Source organism: Columba livia, chromosome 1, assembly GCF_036013475.1.
Source record: "Columba livia isolate bColLiv1 breed racing homer chromosome 1, bColLiv1.pat.W.v2, whole genome shotgun sequence".
Taxonomy (NCBI): Eukaryota; Metazoa; Chordata; class Aves; order Columbiformes; family Columbidae; genus Columba; species Columba livia.
The window spans coordinates 173910219-173931918 of record NC_088602.1 but is presented as its reverse complement, the minus strand read 5'-3'; the positions used below and the strand labels follow the sequence as shown (position 1 = coordinate 173931918).

At 51.8% G+C, this 21700-nt stretch overlaps 1 protein-coding gene and 1 long non-coding RNA gene across 4 annotated transcripts; one reads left to right on the top strand and one right to left on the bottom strand.

Moving 5' to 3' along the window:
* The first annotated feature begins 883 nt into the window (after window positions 1-883).
* Window positions 884-18044, top strand: LOC135578083 (uncharacterized). Its single transcript, XR_010469444.1, has 2 exons — window positions 884-1103; window positions 17362-18044. It is a non-coding gene; the product is annotated as an uncharacterized LOC135578083 (long non-coding RNA).
* TXN2 (thioredoxin 2) lies at window positions 13064-21301 on the bottom strand. 3 transcript variants are annotated; one of them, XM_065048273.1, is made up of 5 exons: window positions 21148-21301; window positions 20347-20582; window positions 18710-18833; window positions 18195-18297; window positions 13064-13811 (listed from the first exon to the last, which is right to left on the bottom strand). In XM_065048273.1, the coding sequence occupies exons 2-5, from the start codon at window positions 20580-20582 to the stop codon at window positions 13759-13761; spliced, it is 516 nt and encodes a 171-aa protein (XP_064904345.1). In that variant the 5' UTR covers window positions 21148-21301; the 3' UTR covers window positions 13064-13758. The 3 variants fall into 3 exon arrangements, with proteins under 3 accessions (XP_064904345.1, XP_021155094.1, XP_064904344.1); XM_021299419.2 differs by lacking the exon at window positions 18195-18297 and having other exon boundaries at window positions 21148-21277; XM_065048272.1 differs by lacking the exon at window positions 18195-18297 and having other exon boundaries at window positions 21075-21153.
* Window positions 21302-21700: the final 399 nt, after the last annotated feature.

Below are 21700 nucleotides of genomic sequence, written 5' to 3'. Positions count from 1 at the left end.
GCTGGGTCTAAGACAGGAACCAAGAGAGTCAGTGTTTAAAATATGCACTGACAATGAATTGCTTCATTACTTAGAGAAAAAATGAGAAGGGGGGAGGAATAAAACTCAGCCACATCAGGAAACAGGCAAATAATTGTCTGACAGATACACCAGGTCTCTTGACTGCTGGTCTAGGGCTTTGCTGCTGCTCAGCCCTTGGTGTCTTCCTCATCATGTTAAGCTTCTCCTAGGAGGCAGCAAGTTCTCCTTTTCATTTAGGTATTCCCCCTCTGGAATGCACTTAATCTAAGAAAGGGCAATATGCCCTTGGAAGATCACCTTCCCAGAGAGAAAAGATGGGGCAAGATGGCCATTTGAAGGCTCACATAGTAAGGATAAGGCCCAGAGGACAGCCTCCTCCCTCAACACCGACAGCAGGGGCTGCACTGCACAGTTAAGTCTCCCTCGCTGTGTGCCCCCATGTGCCCAGGTCCCCAGGGGCTCTGTAGGGTGCAGGGGACCCTGCAAGAAAAGTGCCACAGCCATGCTATGGGATTAGGGCCAAGCTCAGCCAGGTGGTGCGATCCCTGCCTAGATGCTGGTGAGCACAGCTCCTTCCCTGCCATGTGTCCCCTGCCTGGGTGAATCCTTTCCTGCAGGATCTTGCACCTTGGAAAAGAAGCAAGCAGGTATAGCTTGCATAGGGCTGCTTACCATCTCTGCTAGTGTCTTGTTTTGCCGTGCTGTACTGTTTTTCTTTCTCCTCCCACACCTTCCACTGTACATACACTCTCAGTTGAAGAATGAAAGTGCCGCCCTTCAAACTAAAGAAACTTTTGGCCCATGAGCAGATGAAGAAAGGCAAATAGGCATGTGAGCCGCAGCCACCCTCCTGGAGAACTTTGTAAAGCAAGCAAGTAGTCTCAGGCAGGAGGCTGTCTGCACTTTGAACAGTCCAAGGCAAGGAGTCATGCAGGGTGGAGCACCTGCAGATATGGGACCTCGTGGCCTGGGCTTGCACATCCATGAGCAGAGACACGGGACACGCTGCCTTCCCGGAGATGGAGTGGAGAAGCAGGAAGAGTCGCTTGGGAAGGTGCCCGATCTTGCACAGAGAGAGTCAGGTAACGATCATACAACTATTTATGGCTCTTTTTCGTTGCGACAACAACAGCCTTATATGGTCAAGAGTGCTGTGCTCCAGGCAGAGCTGCGGAGGTGGAGCCTCCAGGGGCACTCCTGATGCTTGCTCCCAGGCGATCTGCCCGCACAAGCTGACCTCCTTCCCGGGAAAAACCCTGGGAACCCTCACTGAATCCAGCTGTTTAAATTTCAAACGACAAAATGACCTGGCTCCCCTCCCCTTCTCCCCCATACCTCCTACTAGCTGGAGCTGTGGTGAAGCAGAAATATCTGCATTTGCAGTGTTGTGGGTATCTGGGAGTGCTGTGTTGGAGAGTCCCCCACATCCAACGTGGGAAACCTATTCCCATCTGGTTGTGATAGTACTGAGAACCGGAAATAAAAAAAAAGAAAGGAAAAACAAACAACTCACTCTCCAGCCCCGCCAGTGTTGCTTGTTGGACACTAGTAAGTGTGTGAAAGGCTGCAGCTGGCAAATGTGGTACACAAACTCCGTTGCAGATCTTTTTGCCTCTGGATGTGCTTTGGAGCCCTGCAGTATCTGTAGCTGAGCTACCCATCCGTGCATTGGGTTCTTACACATGTCAGCCCCATCTGATCCACCCAGCTGAACTATGCTGAAACTGGTTACAAATAAAACCGAACATAAACATGCTAAAAATGTCACTGTCATCAGATAAGGTTGCTATGCACATAAAATTCCTGACATAAGTTCATTAAACCAAGGGCATGAAAATTTAAGCCACATGCGTACAGTGGCTAGGATAGGGGTATGATGGGTGATGATTCAGGCTGTAACTTTGCTTTTGGGCCTGCTGCCAGCTCTTAGGACATCACCCCAGTGTGACTCAATTTCTCCCAATTGGGGGAAAGAAAGAAAGATGTCACAGCATGCACGTCCCTCTGTGAACACTGGCAGTCTTTGGGAAGGAGCAGCAGGCAGGGATTAGCCATGCCGCTTGCGAGCTGCGGAAGACTGGCCTTCCAGAGGACAAAGTACATGCTGGCTGCCAGACCTTGGCAATCTTTACCAAAAACAGTCATATACAGCACTCCAGGAGGCAGTTATCTCTGTTTTATAAGAGGGGAAACAGGCGCCCAGAGCTTCCTCTATAATATACTTCATGTATTTGTGGTGATGTTCAGGTTGCAGAAGTGCAGGGCTGAGTGGGCTGGATGCTACCACATGGGTTTTGCAGTTCTTGGACACCCAGGTTTGCACATGAGCTGCCAGAGATAATGACCTTCCCTACCATATACTGAGTTTTTATAGTTCTCAAGCCACATATTTTAAGAGCCAGGGAGTGCAGGAGCTGTGGGAGCGGTTCACAGGTCGCAGTGATCTCGGGTGATTCCTCACCTCTCCTGAGCTTACCACAACAGCCACGCTTTAACTGTTTGCAGGCCATCTGTGGCTCACGAAAGAGCAGCTGTGCACCCTTTCCCATGGGATGAGTGACGTGGGTTAGGTTAACGTGCAAGGGTGGAACACCATGTTCCTCCTCAGCCTCACAAGGGTCAGAGTCGGGGCTTGACAACTGTGTGAATCCAACCCAAGTATGAGCAGACCCTGAAGGAACAAGTGCTGTTCCACTCCCTCTGATTTTCACACTCCCACTGCCAGTCCCAGATGACACAGTCAGCTGAACCAGTTGGAAGCAAACTTGAACCAAAAGAAAAGGAGATGTTTCCAGCTTGATCATTTTCCTGGTCCATTTGACTACTTGGGTGCTAGAAAGGTGCTGGAACTGCACAGTCATGAGCAGCCAGACATAAGCTGGTCAGAAACTATGAGGGAATCACTGCCCAGAAGAGGCCAAAAAGCCTCCTTTCCAGTTATACTAAGAATTAGTTTACTCTAGGTGCATGGCTGGTCACAGGGGTTGTGATAGCATCCCACATGCAAAGTGGTTGCAATCAGTATCTGAATTAAGGAGGGTCTATTGTCAAACGTGTAGGATTACCAAAATCACAGCATCATGTAGTATAGGAGGTCACCTTGGAGATCTCAAGTCCATTTACCTGCTTGGAGTAGGACCATCCTTAAGATTAGATCAGGGTTCTCAGGGCCATATCCAGCTGGGTTTTGAAAACCTCCAAGAATGTCAAATCCACAATCTCTGTTCTTGCCTCTTGTCCTTTCACTGAGCACTTCTGACAATCTGACCCTAACCTTCTGCATAACCTCCATTTGGGTAGTAGAAGAGAGCAGATAGATGACCCAGCCAACCCAGCTCCCTCAGCCTGTGCTCATGTGTCAGATGCTCCAGCCCCTATCCGCCTTTGTGCTTCTCTGCTGGAGTCACTCCTATTTGTTCATGTCCCTCTTGCAAATGCCAAGGACCATTGTGAAGCATCCTGAGGAACATCTCACATCCATATCACATCTTGGAGGAGAGCAGGTCTCTCTGCCTACTTGTAAAATAACAAATCTTTGCGAGTGTGTTTGTTGGGGTTTGCATGCACAGTACCAGCCTGTGTTAGTGCATGTACACGTCGTCACACAGGGAGTTGGTGCATCCACCTGTCATGAAAATATTGGTGTAGAAGTTTAGGTCATAAAAATGGGTACAAACTCACTCAAGTCTGGGGAGCTGTGGTGGCTTCTGTGAACAGAGCTGTACCGCATGTACACTGTGTGAATGCCATCTGGATGCATACCCAGGGATGTCTGTCCACTCTCCTCCTTTGGTGGCTCTCCTTAGCAGGCACAGATCCTCCTTCCCATTGTTATCAGAGGGGATGTTTACAGTCAGGTATAAATCTAGTCAGGTAGCTTCTCGATTACTCACCTCTCAGCTATTACTCTCCTTCAGTAACCCCAAACCTTGGGGAGACAGGGTGTACCAGGTGGTAGCTAGGACTGGAAGACAACAGAAATCATGTTCTGCTCTGGTGATATTGCCGGAGGGCAATGCATCACTGCTGTGATGTCATAACTCTGAGGCAAGACCTTCAGAGCATAAAAAGGAACACCCGTTGCTCAGTGGGCCAGCAGCTGATTTCAAAGGAGGCAAGTGAGAAGGGACACCTCAACACTTTTACCTGCTTGCTGTCTTGGGAATAATGGTAGACAAAATGACGTGTAACTGCGAATCAGCAATGCCTTTTGCAACAACAGGATTGCAGCATGATGAGCGATCCCTCTGAAGTCTTCACAAAACATGGGAAATGGAGAAAGCGAAGATGAGCTCCAGGCTGTGGATGGGAGAGATGCACTGCAAGGATATGAGATGTTAGCTATGAAACATGATCTGCAGGCAGGGAGGGAGGAGGGAGGCAGGGACAGGGCATCTCTGTGCTGCTGGCTGAGTGTGCACTTTGGCTCCCTCCAGGCCACCTTAAACAGCTGGGAGTCCCATCAGGAAGAATCCTTGGAGAAGGGCCTTGGGACAGTTTGGTGTAGGCCATGCTCGTGCGCCTGCGTTGTAGATGGACTGGGCAGGGTAGAGCCAAGGCTGCACCAGCGGCTGCCTTGAGCCACAGAGGCTGTAGCAGAATGAGAAAGCCCGAGAGTGCTGGTTATCAGTCGGTCACATCCACACCTCGTTTTGCAGCAAGCACTGCCATCAAGCCTCTGTTGTAAGGAGATTTGGTGCCTGGTAAAGAGTCCAAGGTGCCTGGATGTCTGACATGGAAGGAGAAGGGGTTCCAGGTGAGACCTCCTCAGTGTTCAGCTCCAGGCTAGAGCTCTGGGCTTACAAAGAAGAGGAAGTGAAGCAATGTAGCCTGCTGTGGGGAACAGAGACATGAACCTGGGTTAACGTGGGGTGAGGCACTCAAATGTCTGGCCTAGTTCAGAGCTGGGCAAAGTTTGCTCCCCAGCTATAGAAAATTATTACAGACATGCAATAAAACAAGCTTTTACTATAAACCAAGGACAGGAACCACCAGCTGTTCATGTCACCCAGCTACCTTTAGTCTGAAACAGTTTAGGGACAGCCTTAGGTGACATAAGCAAAAAGCAGTCAGGTCGGGTTTGAAATGCAGAGCTTGTTCCTGAGATCAGCATCTCCTTTTAAGACCCTTTGGTCAATCCCAAAGCAAGGCAGGGTGGCAAAATGCAAACTCAGCTGACCTTCACCAACAGTTCCACCTCTGGACACACTGGGCCCAGCTGGAATAAGAGGCTGTGTCTGTGCCACCACCACTGCTTGGATGTAGGTTAGAGTGCCCAAACTACGTGCACAGCCACCAGAAGTCATGGGACTTTGTTCTCTGCCCAGGGTGTCCGTCCCTCCCAGCTCTGCAGCCTGGTGTCTCACCAGGCTTATCTGGTCGCGTGCCCTCCTCCCTCTCCAGCTGTACCCCCAGGGCCAGGTTTTCCTGCTTCACCCCAAATGCTTATTTTTATTATTTTAAAACAAACAGAATTGTGCCTGTTTTGATTTCCAGAAGAAGGTTAGAGGGAGGTCAGAGCTGACATCTGGGCTGGAGATAACATTCCCATCTAATTAGCCAGCCCTGAATAACGAAGACCTTCCTGTCCCATCCCCCTGCTCCAGCACTTGGGGAGAGCAGAGCCAGTGGAGGCCAGGGAAGAGATGGGGCAGGAGAACAGCCCCTTTTCTAGGTGGCTTTCTGTTTCCCAGTGCCCCTGGACCAAGTTTGTGGGGCTGCCAAGAGGTGCCCACAGGTGACAGCTGTGGCACTGATTGCAGATGCACATCCTCTGCGTCCCCTTTTTCCAAGTGTTTGGCTATGGCTTTCTGAAGTGCCAGTGGTGCTGCCAGTCATTCCCCAAGCCCATTGCCTGGGGAGGCAGCCTGTCTGTCCTTTCTGCAAAGCAGAGGTTACAGATTTAAATGCCCTGGTTGCTACCCGTGCTGCTGTATGTGTGGCAAGATAAGACACTGGGAGACATGGTGTTGGTGGGAGACACAGATGAGATGTGTAGTGAGGTCTCTCTGGCATGGCTGGGCCATTCGCTGCCCTCCTGTCTCTCTTGAGAGCTGTACAGTGGCAGCTCCATCCCCACTCTCGGAAATCGGGTCATTTATCAGGGCGGCGCAGCCCGCCGGGCCGACACGATGCAGCTGTTTGTGCACAGCAGCACCATGAAGAGGAAGCAGCCGCGGCAGGAGCTGGCTTTGGCCGGGATGCTGGGCTGGGGGCGGCAGAGTGACAGCAGTGCTGGGGAGACACAGTCTGCGGGGGCTCTGTCAATTTATATCCACCCCCAGCAGGGCATGGAGACACTGGGGTAAACCCTGACGGAGCTGGGAAAGAGGCTGCCTGGCTGAATCACCCCGGCTCTGTGCCTTCTCTGCAGCTCCCCCATCGTGGGCTGGCTGTGCCCAGCCAGTGCTTGCAAAACCCCATGAGATCACAGGCACAGGCGAGCGTGGTGGAGCCTGAACTGCAGCCAGGTGCTCTCCAGGTGAGATTACACCACCTGGCACATCCACTCTATGCAAACCCCCTGCTGACACCCCTTGGCAGAGCTGGTGACACACCAGCCTGTGTGTCTCACCAGCCCTGTGGCAGGGAGATTTGCTGCTGGCTGCCCCCAGCACACAGCCATCCTTGCCGGAAATGTCACAGCCTGTTGATTCCTCAGAGGGGATATGACCTTTGTTCCCAGCCTTGGAATAAAACCCCACGCAGGGAAGAAAAAAGAAGGCAGGGGGAAAAATCTTGGGATTTAACACCAATGGAGCTCAGCTGCTGTGCCCCCAGCTGCAGGCTGGAAACCATGCCCTTGGGTCACCCATGTGCTGCTGGCCACCACTGGCTAGGCACAGTGTCACAGGGAGGCACAGCATCATGACGGAGCAGCAGAACAGGGAGATGACAGTGACCTAAGGACTTTGCTTGCAGGCACAGACACATGCTGCCAGTTTCCGTGCTGCAGGCTCCAGTGAGACTGGCAGGGATGGGACCCTCGTTCCCATATCCATTCATCTCAAGGGTGCTGCCAGCTTCTGCCTTACGGATCTGCCAGACAGATTAAAAAAAACCCAAATATGCTTCCTCTGAGTGTCACCAAGAAAACCCAAACCGAGAACAGAACTTGAGCCCAAGGCCAGGGAAAGGGGAACAGGAACTAAATAGGGCCCAGACATGTAGAAGGGGGTTGGTGTACTGGGTGATCCCATTGTTTAGTGCTAGAAATGCAGTGTCAGGCATGACAGCAGCAGCCTTTAATATTGCCCAAGCTTTATTAAAAGTCTCCACGCTCCTGCCAGGATCTTAGGGCAAAACCCATGGGACGCAGCCTGGCTGGGAAGGGGAAGCTGGACCTCTCCAGGTGGTGAGCTAAGCTGAAAGAGCCAAGCTGAAGATCAGTCCCTTGAGAGCAAACTGGGCAAGCGAGAAAGAAGAACATGAAGGGTTTGTCTTGTAGCTTCCTGCCAAAAAACTGGCATGGCTGTAAACACAAGCACAGAACAATAAGGTCTCCTGTCCCAGCAGCTGCTAAAGCCGTCACCTGCAGAGCTTCCTGCAATCAGCCAGTGGAAGGACAAAACGGAGCCCCCACATGCTTTCCTGCAATTTGTCATAAGCCTGATCTCTGCTCTGCTCAGTCCCTGCCATCCTCCCTTCCCCCATGGCTGCCTGTCTCACGCTCAGAGAAGAGGATGTGGTTACAGAGACCAACCTCTGATGAGGAGCAAGCTCATCGTTCAGCCTTGCTTTTCCAAGCAGCAAGAAGTGCTTTTCTTTATGACTTCTGAGTCATCCCATAGCCTCCCTGCAGACAGTATTTCCCCTGGGGTGGTTCTGCAGGTGCTGCCTGGACTTACCCCATACCTGGGTCTGGGTGGCCCAGAGAGACCCACAGCACTCTGCAGGCTGAGAGGGTTGCGGTTGTTCAGCCTGGAGAAGACTCCAGGGAGACCTTATTGTGGCCTTTCAGCACCTAAAAGGGGCCTATAAGAAGGGTGGGGACAGACTGTTTAGCAGGGCCTGTTATGATAGGGCAAGGGGTCATGCTTTTAAATTAAAAGAGGAGATTCAGGCTAGAAAGTAGGAAGAAATTTTTTATTATGAGATAGTAAAATACAGGAACAGGTTGCCCAGAGCAGTGGTAGATGCCCCATCTCTGGAGACATTCAAGGCCGGGCTGGATGGGGCTCTGAGCTACCTGATCTAGTTGAAGATGTCCCTGCTCATTGCAGGGGGCTGGACTAGATGAGCTTTGAAGGTCCCTTCCAACCCAAACTATTCCATATTCTATGATTCTATGATTCCTCTCTGCCTGCCATGCGCTGCAGCTACAGGGCTTACGGTGCCCAAAGAGTTGGCACAATGCTGCCTCCGGCTTCTTTTCAGACGACTGCGCCTTTCCAAGGCGTTAATCTCTGGATCTGAACACTGCCATGCTGGATCTCTCCTCACGGGTGAGTATTTTTAGAAAGTTTGAGCTCAGACCATGCAGTCACTCCTGAGCTATGCCAGGACGAAAAGAAAACAACCACTTCTGCCTGAACAATACAGGAATGGAACAAAAAGCCACTGCAAATGGGGTTTTTCAGCGTCACTCAAAACTAGCCGACCTTTGAAAGATGAAACTTGCAGTAAAACAAACAAAAAAAAAAAAGGGCCCAAGTGAACAGAAAGGGCTTTGACAATTTACTTTAAAAGCCAGATTAAAGCAAAATGATGTTATATAAATGCTAGCAGGCATGCCGGAGCTTGCATGTGGTACAGTGCGCTGTCTCTATCACAGCAGCTGTGCTGGCCAGGCCAAGGGTGTTTGTCACCTGCGGGCCGCAGCGTGGTTCAGCAAGGAAAGGAGCTGTGCAGTCCTGTGGCCACAGGCCCTGTGGGGAAGCATTATTGCCTCGTGATGGAGCAAGAAAGCAACCTCAGGGGATATGGCTCCTCTCTGTCCTGAGGCCATGAAGCTAAACACATGCAGAGCCAGCCAGGACAAACACCCTCTCACTGCTGGCTGCGTGGGACTGGCATGGAGGACCTGTAGCTGCACGTGACCGGAGATCACCATCATCTCCAGAAAACACCGAAATCTCTGCTGCATTTTGTACCCTCTGGACAACTTGAAGTGGATATTTCCGAGGACTCTCACTGCAAAAATTCCCTATTTTGCAGTATTGCTCAACCACTCCTTCACTGACAGGAGAGACGGAGCTGTGGTGCCTTCAGCAGCAGGGGGATGAGTGGTGTGTTCCAAGAGTATCAGGAGCTGAGCCTTTCCTGAAGCAGGAGAGAAAGCAGCTTGGCTCCTGTCCTCTTCTGTCCACAGCTACAGCTGCTGGGGACATCTCTGAGCCCCAGAAGCTTTTTGCAGTCTCCACAATAGAGAACAAGAACATACGAGTAGTTAAACACATACATATATTAATATGTGCATGAACAGTATTACTCCACAGAAGCTGCACGCCACGGAGAAAAAACAGTCGATTTTAGTGCCTTTCTTTTTGCAATTTGGGATTATGAGTGCCTAGGCAGTCAATGTGGGCAGGCAGGAGGTTGAGTGCTGCCTCGTTGCCCGCAGCTGCCAGCTCTCCTCTGCCCACACGGCACAGGCAGCTCTGGTGTCCCCTTCCAGTCTCTCCTCACAGGATTAGTTCAGGAAGGCAGCCACAGGGTTACTCCTCGCTCCATCCCCACTGGGATGTGGGGTGCCACATTTTCCAGCTCTACATTGAGGTCTCTGGTTTTCACCCATTTGGCTCCTCTGGGTGTAAGAAATTTGGGGTTTTCTCTGCTGCTCCTGCCTCCATCCTTCCCTGGATGGTAGGATGCACCTCAGAGAAAAAAAATTAACCAGGCATGGCCCAGCACAGCATCCTCCTCCGACTTCACACCCAGCTCACGGCTACCACTCTTACAGCGAGTTGCAGCCTCTGGTTTTTACCTGAGAAAGGTTCTGAGAGAGAAAGTGTTGCTGAATTTAAAAAGCTGCAGAGGCAGAGAAACCACAAAGGTCACAAGCGCATCCCGTGTCCTTGAGAAGGGCAGCAGGAAGACTCCCCTGTATGGTGGTGGACTTGGGCCTGGGTGGGTGGCAGGAGCAGGTAATGACAACAGGACTGTGTAACAAGGATCTAGTTTCTTTTGGTCTGGGAGTCAAGACTATGGTAGTTTTATCTTTTTATTGCTTAGGATATCGCAGCTGTGCAAACTGTTATTCTTTAACTTGTAGGAAGCTGAGTGAACACTTAACACAACTCAGCAACAGTTTTATATAATACTGAGCTTAACATTGTTGGTAACAGCCTTACAGGGTTGGAGATTTTAATTACTGATTCAGTCTGAATCCTATAATTAGTTAGTTGAGAAAAATGAGGTGTGGGGGATAGATGGAAGACTCAAAGTGATGAGCAAACTGTTGGGGCAAACAACCCCGCCAGGCTGGTGAAAGGCCCTGCCTAGGGCAGCATTAGTGGTGGTTGTTTCCCGGTTGACATGGAGCTGCTCTTTGTTTTGCTCTTTGCACAGGAGGAATCATATAGTACGTTGATAAAGCTAAGGATTTACTGGCAAAGCTGGGTGGCCAGGCTGCTGAGGCCAGATCTGGTTGGAGACAAATGTGGCCACAACCATGCCCTTCAGAGCTGTAGGGGACCATGTATAAACAATCCCTTGTGTGCTTCAAACCAGCCAACCTGAATTCTCCATCCTCTACCAGCACTTGAAGCTGCTCTCACCATAGCACCCTTAGCAGAGAAGGTAGCGCAGCTTTCCCCCCTTGCAGGAGGTTAAGACTGAGCTTAGCGGGCTGGCACAAACATCTCTGGGAAAGGAACAGCTGTGTTATGGCTTGATGCAAGTGTAAAGCCAACAGAAACAAAGGGAAAACCTCCGCTTGCCTGGGATCGGGTGCCTTGGACAAGACTGTGAAGACAAAGGCACCGCGCCTGGCCTCTGGGGAGGAGGATCTTGGCCTTGGTTTCAGAACATACCTGGGGAGAAAGGGGTTTAGCTGAGCTTTGCTACCCTTGGGAAGGCAACGATCACCACATCCTCATAAAATAGCAATCAGGAACATTAGAAGCTGAGAAAGCTGCTTTATAATAGGCAGGCTTGTGCAGGAGAGAACAATTGCTTAACAGATCAGAGGAGCATTCGATGTGCTTAGCTCCAAAAGGAAAAACCCACTGCATCCTTGCTGAAGTGAGCAAAGAGGAAACATTTTCCCAGCTGACATGGAAAAAACAGATACTGCTGAGGAATTACCTATTACTTCAGCTCTCTTCTCTCAGGAAAGACCAACATCACATTCAGGTGGCATGAAAATTGCTGTGCAACCCCTCGTTTAACCACAACATAAATACAGTGCTGGCAGCGCTTCTCTGCTTGCACCTCCTCTGTTATTAAGGGCAGCTGTGGGAATCCCTGAAGCTTCCCCCAACAGTCAGCAAGCAGGGAGCTGAATCAAGATCCTGCCACATAAAACATCTTTGTGCTTTGAGTCCTGTCCTGTGGTGAAAACTGTGCAAAGCGCTGGGGGAGTCTCAAACTACCCCCGCACCCCCCTCCTCTCCACCCGCTATGCTGTTTCTGAAGGATTTCCACAGGGCACCACACATGTGGGTCTCCAGCATTTATCTCACAGAAACAGGCTTTCATACAATGCGCCCTAAAGCATGCTGGTGCTTTTAATAGCTGAACAGCACCTCAACTCCACTTTTCCTTAGAAGGAAGTGATAAAATAGCTAATTTATACTACCCCTTAATTACACAATGCAAAGTCACTGTGTTTTTTCCTGTTCTATTGGATGGTGAAACATGAAAGTTGACTATTGTCGGGTACGTGACGCTGTTCCCCTACTTTTCCTGCTCACGCAGGAAAATGGAGATGGTCTTTACTAGAAGTGTTTACAGAGCAGGAACACTGAAACTGCAGGGCAAACTGCCCGGCCTGAAACATGAGCAGGACACGAGCAGCACAGCTTCTGTGGTCTCCCAAATAAAACAAAATGCTGGTTTCTACTGATCATAACTGACCAAGAATTCTTTACCAAATTACATCCGAGTGACATCACCTCTAGCAGCACGCCAGGGCTGAGGTCAGCCCAGCCCGGACCAGGAGGTGCCCTGCACTGCTGCCCAGGCCTTGGGGGTGATGGAAGTGGGTGGGAGCAGTGATGCCAGCAGCACTGTGATTGCAGCAGGAGATGCAGGACTTCGATCACCACTCCCCTGCTCCTTCAAAGGTCATAAATCGTTATTGCAAAGGTGCAGAAAAAAAATGGCTTCACTGCTTGTAACAAGCAGGGAGGTGAAATGGAGCAAAGCCAAAGCAGAGTCAAGAGTGACTGAAGGAAACAGAAGCTGAGGAGAAAAAAAAAAAAAAAAAAAAAGGCAGCTTGTACATGGCTATTAAGCACTTACAATGTTCTCATGCAGCTTAGATTTAGATAAGCAAACTGGAATTAAGCATTACAGTAGGCATCAGCCCTGCTGCTGTACTCTGCCTACAAGCGCATGAGAAAGCAGGGAGCACTTAGAAGCCAGGCTGACTGGAAACAGGTGTATGTGGGGAGGAGGAGGAAGAGATGGGAAGGGCTGAAGGCCGCTCATGATATAAGCACACAACTGCCTCCCTTAGTCTAAAGGTCAGGGCAATTAAAGTCAAAAGACTGCCTTCTGGCAGGGCTCACCTGTGAGAGCAGATTTAGCCATTCACATGAGGGAGAGGGAGGCGCTCGGGCTCCTCAGGCAGGAAAGGAGCGAGAAAAGCACAAGGGGGTTGAGGAAAGCTCAGGTTCCTTCTGTGCAATGAGATGCTGCTCCTCTGCGCACAGGAGGCGAGTCCTTCTTCTGGTGTCCTGGGGCCAGCAGCACCCAAAGGGAGTCCCAGAGGCAGCACTGAAAACCTCGTGAAAGAAATCAACTTGTTTTTTCAGCACATTACCTTTTAGCAGGGATCAAGTCGTAACCTGTGCTCTCCCAACGCATCATTAGAAACCAGCCACTGTGTGGCGAGTACTCCCTCGCCTCTCTGGACAGACAAGGGATTTTCCTGTGATTTCTGAGAATCAAGTTTTATTCTCTAGTTAACAGCAGTGACTGATAAAGTTCTCCCTATTACAGACCCACAAAAGGAGATCCATAAAATATTTCTCTCTATTTTCTCTTATAAAATTATTATGGGAGCCCATGGATTTATGGAGGAGTCGTACCTGTCCCAGTGACACGAGGACAGAGGGACAGAGACAGGTTTCATAGACAAGGCAGAGGCATTCTCAGCTTTAAACCCACCCAGGGCAGGTATGTACCCACATCTCGCAGGGAGCAGCTGCCCTCTGCTCTGGGCTATCAGATGTTAGGCAAAGAGGAAAACATTCCTCCTCCTCTTAACTCAGCAGCAGCAGCTCCTCTGCACGTCAGCTCTTTGCTGATAAACACAGGCTCCTAATTCCAGCCACATTCCACATTTTGAGAATAAGCAGCCCCGCTCCTAAACGCCCTTTACAACTACTGCTGCTCAAGAGAAGGGGGAGGGAAGGGTTACAACACTGTCCATCTCCTAAAAACCCCAAACCAGAAGAAAGCCCCAGGTTGTAGAGGCAGACAGTTCACGTGCCCCTCTGCTCTCCCAGGCAAGGAATGCACAACGTGGACATGTCCAGAGGCAGAGGCACAGCCACCCTTTTACTTCAGGCTCCGATGAGTTTCTTGAGGAATGCCTCCAGCTGATCCTCGTCCTTTATCCCCACAAACTTATCCACGACGTCTCCGTTCTTCATAGCCAGCACAGTTGGCACTGCTGACACCTGGGGACAAGTGAAACAGGGAGACACGGGTGAGCAGAGGCTGCACGGAGCCCAGCTGCACCCCGGCCCCAAATGGAGCTCTAGAGAAGTGGCTACAAGGGAGCTGAGCACACACTGCTCAAGGGTAACATGTCCACTCGCAAAACACAGGCCAGCTGAGCTCCATGTTCCTCCTCTCCCTGTGGCCTCACCTCTGCGCTGACTTATATTGTACTCCTTATGTCAAGGCTGAGCAGCTTTTTGAGTTAAGACACAAAATTTTAAAGACAAAACCAAAACTAAACCAAAAATAAGGTAAAGCTTTCCCCCCTGCCAGGACAAATTCCTCTTCTCCTTCCCTTCTGTCCTATCATAAGCAAACAAACACAGTCTTTTACCAGGACACCTCTCAGACATGACAACCTTTGGACATTTTATGACCAGAGTGGTATCAGTCTGGACCCATGTTCTCCTCCAGACAGGACTGGAGCTGGAGGAGGGTCCTCACCCATCACTGCACAGGCAGATTTCCTGCTCCATCCTATCATGGTAATGACAAGCCCCTCCGAACCATCTTTCCTTTTCTGCTCTGTTTTCAGTGGTTTAGCTGGTCACGCACCAGTGGCTGTCCACTGCGGATCCCCGGTGATTAGGTAAAAAGTGAAAAAGTCCCTCTGACCAGAGCCAGCAGGCAGCTATGCTGCTCTGGGCACTGCTTTTTCATCCCAGAACAAAGTTTTCTGGGAATTATTCAGATGAAAAGCAGTGGAAATGACAACGTTCCCCATGGACTTGCCAGCTGACCAGCAACAGAAGAGACTCTGGGGACACAACTGGGAGAAGGAACAACCCGAGCTTGGAGAGTTGCAGCAGCAGCAGAGAGATCTGGTCATGATTCTGACCCCACAGTTTTGGTGCCCAAAGCGTCCCCCACTCCTGAAACACATTCTGTCCTTATCTCACCCGCTGCCTCCCCATCAGCCTGCGGGGCCCTCCCGCATGCGCTTGCCAGCGAGGATCTGCAAATCCTTCCTCGGGAAACCTGCCAAAGGGCTGGCTTTTCTCCCAACGGCAGCCTAAGATGAAAGGCACATTTTGTGCTTTCCTTCCCACCCAGCCCCAGCTGGCCAGTCCGGCGTGGCTCCCCGCAGTCTGTCTGTCCTCCAGGGCTTGTGCAGCCTCATCTGAAGGGATGGGAGCGCCTGGGCTGCTGCAACATGCAATCTTCAGCTCCTCCTAGCGACTGGTGGGAGCGGATCCAGAGGGTTTGGACCTCAGCACCGGCAATGGTGCACAAACACACTCCCTTGTGATTTTAGGGGTGAGAAAGGATGGTACCAGCACTGCACTCAGCTGGTCTCTCCCTCCCTGAGAAGGGCAAAGCTCCACTAAGCCTTTCTCTGGTTTGCAAAATGGGTGAATAATGAGCAGAGTTGTCCCAGCTTCATCCAACAAACCAGCATGCCCAACCAGCAATAGCATCAGGGCATCACAACCTGCGTGAAGAACAGGTGACTCTTGGAAGCACCACAGAGAAGCAGCTAACACTGAGTTACACGGCTCTGCGTGCTGACCAGCGCACCCATGAGCTTCACACAGCCTCGGTCCTTCAGTCTCTTCCCCTTTTCATGGTGGTGAGCAAACCCCACAAATGGGTTGGGGGGCTGGCGCTGCAGAGCTGGGTGAGAACCAGGGTACTGAGCTCTTTGCCCAGAAAACTCGACAGCTTCCTTCCTGCTGGCTGCAGCAAGGGCAGCCTGCTAACAGAGCACGTACTCTGTTTTGCTGCTTGAGAAGCAAATGTCATGGGAATATGGGGATTTCTAGAACACAAGGTTGGCGTGGGTTTGTGTTTTTTTTTTTAATCTCCCTTCTTTTTGAGATCCATCTGCACTGAACCTAAACAAACCCTCCTCCTCTCTCAAGAGCATTTCTAGAGAAAAAGTCAGGCTGCTTTTGATCACCGCTGACCACACAGATAAATAAACAAACGTGGTATCCAGGCTGGGCAGTGCCCTTACTGAGGGAATTCTCTCCTATCTGTAACTGGAGCTTAGATGCCACATAACGTAGCAGGGGGAAGGATTTCACTCAAGCTTCAGAATGAGGCATAACACGGGACTGAGCTCTGCCGATGAATGACCGCCCCTGTACCAAGCAGCTCTCCTGATGTGCCCACCCACAGCAGCTGGAGAAGGGGCTGCCCTTTCCCAGTGGCCACACGTGGGCAAGGGGCAAAGACAAGAGATTAATCTAAAAAATTGTACGAAATGGCAGATTAAACAAAAGTATTCCTTCTTCCTTTCTTCTCTCGGGGCGAGAGGTCAGAGGCAGGCTGGAGCAGTGGAGAAAAGCCACAGCCAGAGATGAAAGGTGTTAGATAAAAGGAGGAATCCCCAGGGAAAGAACTGTTGTGCTGGGCAGAACCAGACGGGGAAGGGCGCTGGGGACATCTCTAGTCACAGGAAACGTGTCCCTGTTTCGTGCTAAGCTGGGATGGCTGGGAGCCAAGGGCAGGCTGCAGCGCCTGTGAAGGAATGTGCCGACATTCCTTGGCTTTTCCAGGGGTCTCTCCCCCTTGTCCTGCCTCCCCCCGCCAAGGAGGCTGCTGAACAGGACGTTGTGCAATCGGGTGGCAAACCAGGGGCTGCATGCGTGGGCAGGGGAACAAACATGGATGGAAGGAGACTTCCTGGCAGTTAGTGGAGGAGTTGTGGGGGTGGCATGAACACTGAAAATCTCCAACACAAAAACTTCCTTATCTTGCAGACATATGAGCCTCAATGGAATGGCTTTAAAACAAATACATCTTTCCTGATCCCTCCCAAATACCACCTTTGGTTTTCATGATCTCTCCCAAATACTACCTTTGGTCCCTCTTTGATCTTGACTTGGTGTCTTCCCATCAGCCCTTACGCTCACATCTCCTTAAGTGGCAACCTCCCAGAACACAAAGCAAAACCAAGCACGTGCTCAGGCCATGAACCAAAGTTCTGCTTTGAAAAGGATACCCCAAACTACAATAAAAGTAAAAATTTCTCCTTTACCCCTGCCCATCTGCATGTTTCCTACTCACAGACAGCACCTAGGCACAGGGTTTTAGCCACAGAGATAATGGTCAAGACCAGATACGCATCACTGAGTGGAGGACGCAGTGACCATCCCCAGGCCCTGCTGCAAAACAAAAACTTAATCATGTTTGTATATAAGGCTCCAGAACAAATTGCTGGAAGCTGGCCCTTGCCTTCAGCATCAATCCTGCCTGCACCTGTGCCACCAGTGCTGCAAGGCAGGCAGACCCTGCAGACAAATGTGTGTACGCAGCAGGCTGTGTAGCTGCTCACTCACCACCCAGTGAGAGAGCACACACAGCGTGTCATCCAACCTGCACGACTCAGGAACTTTCAGCCTCTTTTTAAAGGTTTCTTCACATGCACACACTCTGTTTGCCGTTTTCCAGTCAACTGAGATTACCCTCTTGTAATCCCACCTAATGCGATCTACTGGAAGGCTTGAAACAAATACAAGAGTTAAGCTAATAATCTCTATTCTCCTCTCCTTTTCTCCTTAGGGTGGTTGCTACCAGAGACTTGCCTGCATCTATTAGGATTTACACGCTTTCTGGCCACCACAGGGACTACCTCGGCCTATTCAGCTTCTCACCAGCACCCTCGAGCTGCGCAGCCTTCGGGCTTGCAACACACAGCCCTCCTCAGGAGCCAGGAGCTGTCTCCCTTGGCCTGGGGCTCTCTGCCAGCACACCACCAGCGAGGAGAGCACCGGAGGCTCCCACCCTCAGCTTGTGGAAGCCGCACGTCATGTTTGTGAGCGCCAGCTGGGTGGATATGCCACCACAGCACAGGCAGAAAGGTCTCCCTGGGAAAGAGTGGGAGGGAACAAGCTGTTTCAACTTTCTTCTCCTTCCAGCTTGGCAGGGTGTGGGAATGGCACAGAGTGTCTCCTCTGGGTTCAAGAAAATGACAGTTTGCTCAGGAGATGGTTCACACTTGGCTGGGCAACTTGAGGAGCTTCCTGTGCTGGCCTCCACCCTAGGAGCAGGACTTCACCTGCAGACGGGGAGCAGCTCCATCTGCGTGATATGTGAGTGAAAATTAAGCACTTTCTTCCCTGTAAAACACAGCAGCAAGATGTCCCGACTCTGTGGACTGCGTTGTTGTGTACAAGTAGAAACAATGGGGGAGAGCACAGTCAGAGGGATTTTTCCTACCTAAAAACTGACGCAGGAAAAACAAATTATATAAACCAAGACCATGGCCTTCTCCAGTCACTCTGCTTCCTCCTGGGAGCAAAGCAGAACAGGGAACAGGCATAACAAGCATGTGAAACACGAGTGCAAGTGCAAAGGTTTGCGCTTGTCAAGAGCGGGATGTGTGCTCCTGTTACCTGTGTGTGTTCTCCAGCCTGGCTTCCACCTGTCCAGACAAAACCCACAGGGCCTCCTTGTGCTGAGGCTTAAGGATGGGACATCATCACCCAGCAAGACATCCTGAACAAGGAAGGGACAGATGACAGGCTGGCTGCACAAAGATCCACATTCAAGAGCGGAACAGACTGGGGCTTGTTACTTCACTTTCCCACCCTGCACCTGAGCAGCCCCAGTAAAATGCCACATAGGCTGTGGGCTCCTCCAGGCCAGGGAAGCATTTACATTGACAAACACCTGCAAGGCTCAGAGGACACATTTCTGCAGAATTAGAGGTGGGGGTGCTGAACACAAGCTGGAGGAAAGCCAGGCAGTGAAATCCACTTACTAATGAGTGACCTGAGCGATGAGGAACCTGTAGGCACTAGGCTTCCCCTCCCCAACAACGCTGCTTGCCCTGCGTGCACACCCTTCCCCAGGGATGGGCTTTTTTGTGCCACCGGCAAAGGAAAGCCCATGCTCTTCCAGTTCCTACCTCGTACTCAATAGCAAGGTCTGTGTGATCATCAATGTCCACTTTGGCCATCAGCACCTTCCCTTCCTGCTTGGCCACCATCTTCTCTAACCTGGGGCCCAGGATCTTGCAGGGGCCACACCACCTGATGGAGAAAGAGGAGAGGGACATTAGAGGCAAAAAGTGGAGTGGCAGCTGCAGAAGGCTTGCTGCTACACCACTGCCTTTACCACCACCACTGTTCCATTTAAGAGCCAGCCTGGAAACACCATTCCCAAACCAAAGGGGTTTTTTGTAGGAGGGGGAAGCTGCGTGGAAGAAGAGGTCACCATTCAGCATTCATGGTGGTTTTGATGTTATTTGGATCACAATGAAGTCTGCTTTACTCCCTCTAGGCCTTTCACCCCTACCCTGCTTTGCATCGTCATTGGTGGGTGAGCTGGACCCCGCTGACTGCAGAGCTGCCCTACAGCGAGTGCTGCTGCTGGGTGTGGGGGTCACAGCCCACACTCAAATCAGCTTATGCCAATCATCAGACCACAGTTTTCCCCTCCACACTCAGTGTGGGGTTTACATAAATTCCCCTTTATCTGCAAAACTCAGAGGCATCTCATCCGTTCAAGGAGACCAGCAATTCCAAACCCAGGTGCAGCAACAGCAGAGTTTGCAGGCCCTACACACAGAAAACACTCCCTACACCCTCTAATTGCACCAGTTAGGATGCTGTGAACTTACTTAGTTCAAGGAAAACAGGAGTTAAAGCTCTGTGTGCCCATTTCTTTTAAAATTGAAGCTCTTGTAAACTTTGTTCCTCCTCAGCCTCCCTCTATATCAGTTTCAGTTTTCAATTATGTGTCCTCTCCTCCCTGGATGATCCCAATTAACACTCGTTTAGGTTTGTCAGTTTGGTCTATTTAGAGCAGAAGTTTCCAGGCAGTTTCATACTCTCTTTGCCCAGAATCAGCCACAATGGCTCACATGACAGCACTGTGGGACTATGAAAATACTTGAGAAAACAAAGATAATCAGTGTTGTTAATCCAGCAGATAACATCTAGGAATATTTTTACTGGCAAGAGGATGACAACATTTTTATTGATGACAAATGTTGCTGTTGGTATCACATGGCTATTATGAATACAGAAAGGCATTTACCATCAAGAGCCCGCTCTCGAGAGCGTGCAGTATAAGAAAACTGAACATGACGGTGCAGAAGCATATCAAGTGCAGTGTTCTTCCATGGCTGCTAATATAATTTAGTGTTTTTAACAGGACATTTAATACACAAAGCTGAAAAAGGGAGCTATCCAAACTTTTTCTTGAGGTGCCTTTTGCAGGATGATGCAAGGCTGCCACCAGGGTGACACCCAAGCACTTGGGAGGTGCAGCTACACTGCCCCGGGGAATGCCTTCCCAGCACTTTTGTTTTACACTCCTGCAGGGTGTAGCTACACCCACAGCGGTGCAACCCAATGGGTGAAACCTCTGCAGATTGCATCATAGGGGCAGAAGCACCTTTTGACACCAGGCACCCCACAATGCAGTTGGCAGCTCTCAGGCACACTTGCATCCAGAGTGCCAGCATCTCAGGAAAGCAGCAGGGACACATCTGCACGTGCGATGGTGTAGAGGGGCACAAGAGCTGTGAGGGGGACTTACTGCGCGTGGAAGTCCACCACAACGGGTTTGGGGTTGTTCACCACCCGGTCCTGGAAGTCGCTGCCATCCTGCACATTGAAGGTGTTCCCGCAGGCTGCTGAGGAGCCAAAGGCTCTGCCGTGCGGTGCTGAGGGACCACACAGCGCCAGGGGGTCAGGGAGCGCCCGCTGCCCCTGCAGAGGCAACGTCCTGGGAGTGAGGGACAGCAGCCGCCGGAGCGCCAGCCACTGGGCCATCTGCGGGGAAGAGGAGGAGGCGTGTGGGGTGGGTGCACCCCACGGGGGTCCCCCTGCAGCAGTGTCCTGCTCAGAGACCCCTCGGCAGTGCAGCCCACAAGCCATGAGGTGTCCCAGTCAGAAACACGCGGGGCACTGACCGCCCCACACCCAGCCCCTGCTGCCCTCTGCGGCTCCAGCCCCGCAGCCGCGGGATCCTCCCCAGATACAGGCCGCGGCCTTCTCCCCGTTTCCACGGGGCAGTGCCCCCACCGCAGGCACAGGCTCCTCGCTTCCCCCGGCCCGAAGGGGATACCGCTCCGTCCCACCCGCAGGGCAGGGCCCAGGGATCCCCGTGCCCGCAGCTCCCTCAGCCACAGGGCCCAGCTGCCCCGGCAACGAGGCCGAGCCCTCCGGCCACAGGACTGTCTCCCCAGCCCGGCGGGGAACGACACCCCCCAACCACGGGGTCCCCACTCCCCCCACCAGCCCCGTAGGGCAGGACGCCCTGACCACAGGGCCCCATCGCCCAGTGTCATGGGACGGGTCCCACCGGCCCCAGACCCATGAGAGACCCTCCCCGCACCTTCCCGGGCCCGGAGGTCACACACTCCCAATCAAACTTCCGTTGAGCGCCCCGCCCATCCGAGCGCTCATTGGCCGTCTCCGCAGGAAGGCTGCAAAAAACGGGCCGGCTCTCCTCCCAGCCGATTGGCCGTCGCCCCAACGGCCGATCTCTGACTGGCCGCCGTTACCGTCCTTCAAGCCCCCTGCCACGGCCCTCTAGGGTCCGGTGTGTGTGTGTGTGTGTGTGTGTGTGTGTGTGTGCGTGTGTGTGCGTGTGTGTGCGTGTGTGTCTGTGTGTGTGTCTGTGTGTGTGTCTGTGTGTGTGTCTGTGTGTGTGTCTGTGTGTGTCTGTGTGTGTGTCTGTGTGTGTGTGTGTGTGTGTGTGTGTGTGTGTGTGTGTGTGTGTGTGTGTGTGTGCTGTGTGTACCCCACCCCGCCGTCCCGCGGGCGCAGCCACTACCCCATCGCCACGGGTTCGAGACCGGCGCTCCCCGCCCCGCCGGCATCCGGCCCTGGGGGCCGCAGCAGCACCCGAAGGGCCGGGGCTCGGAGCACTGTCCCCGGCATCCGCT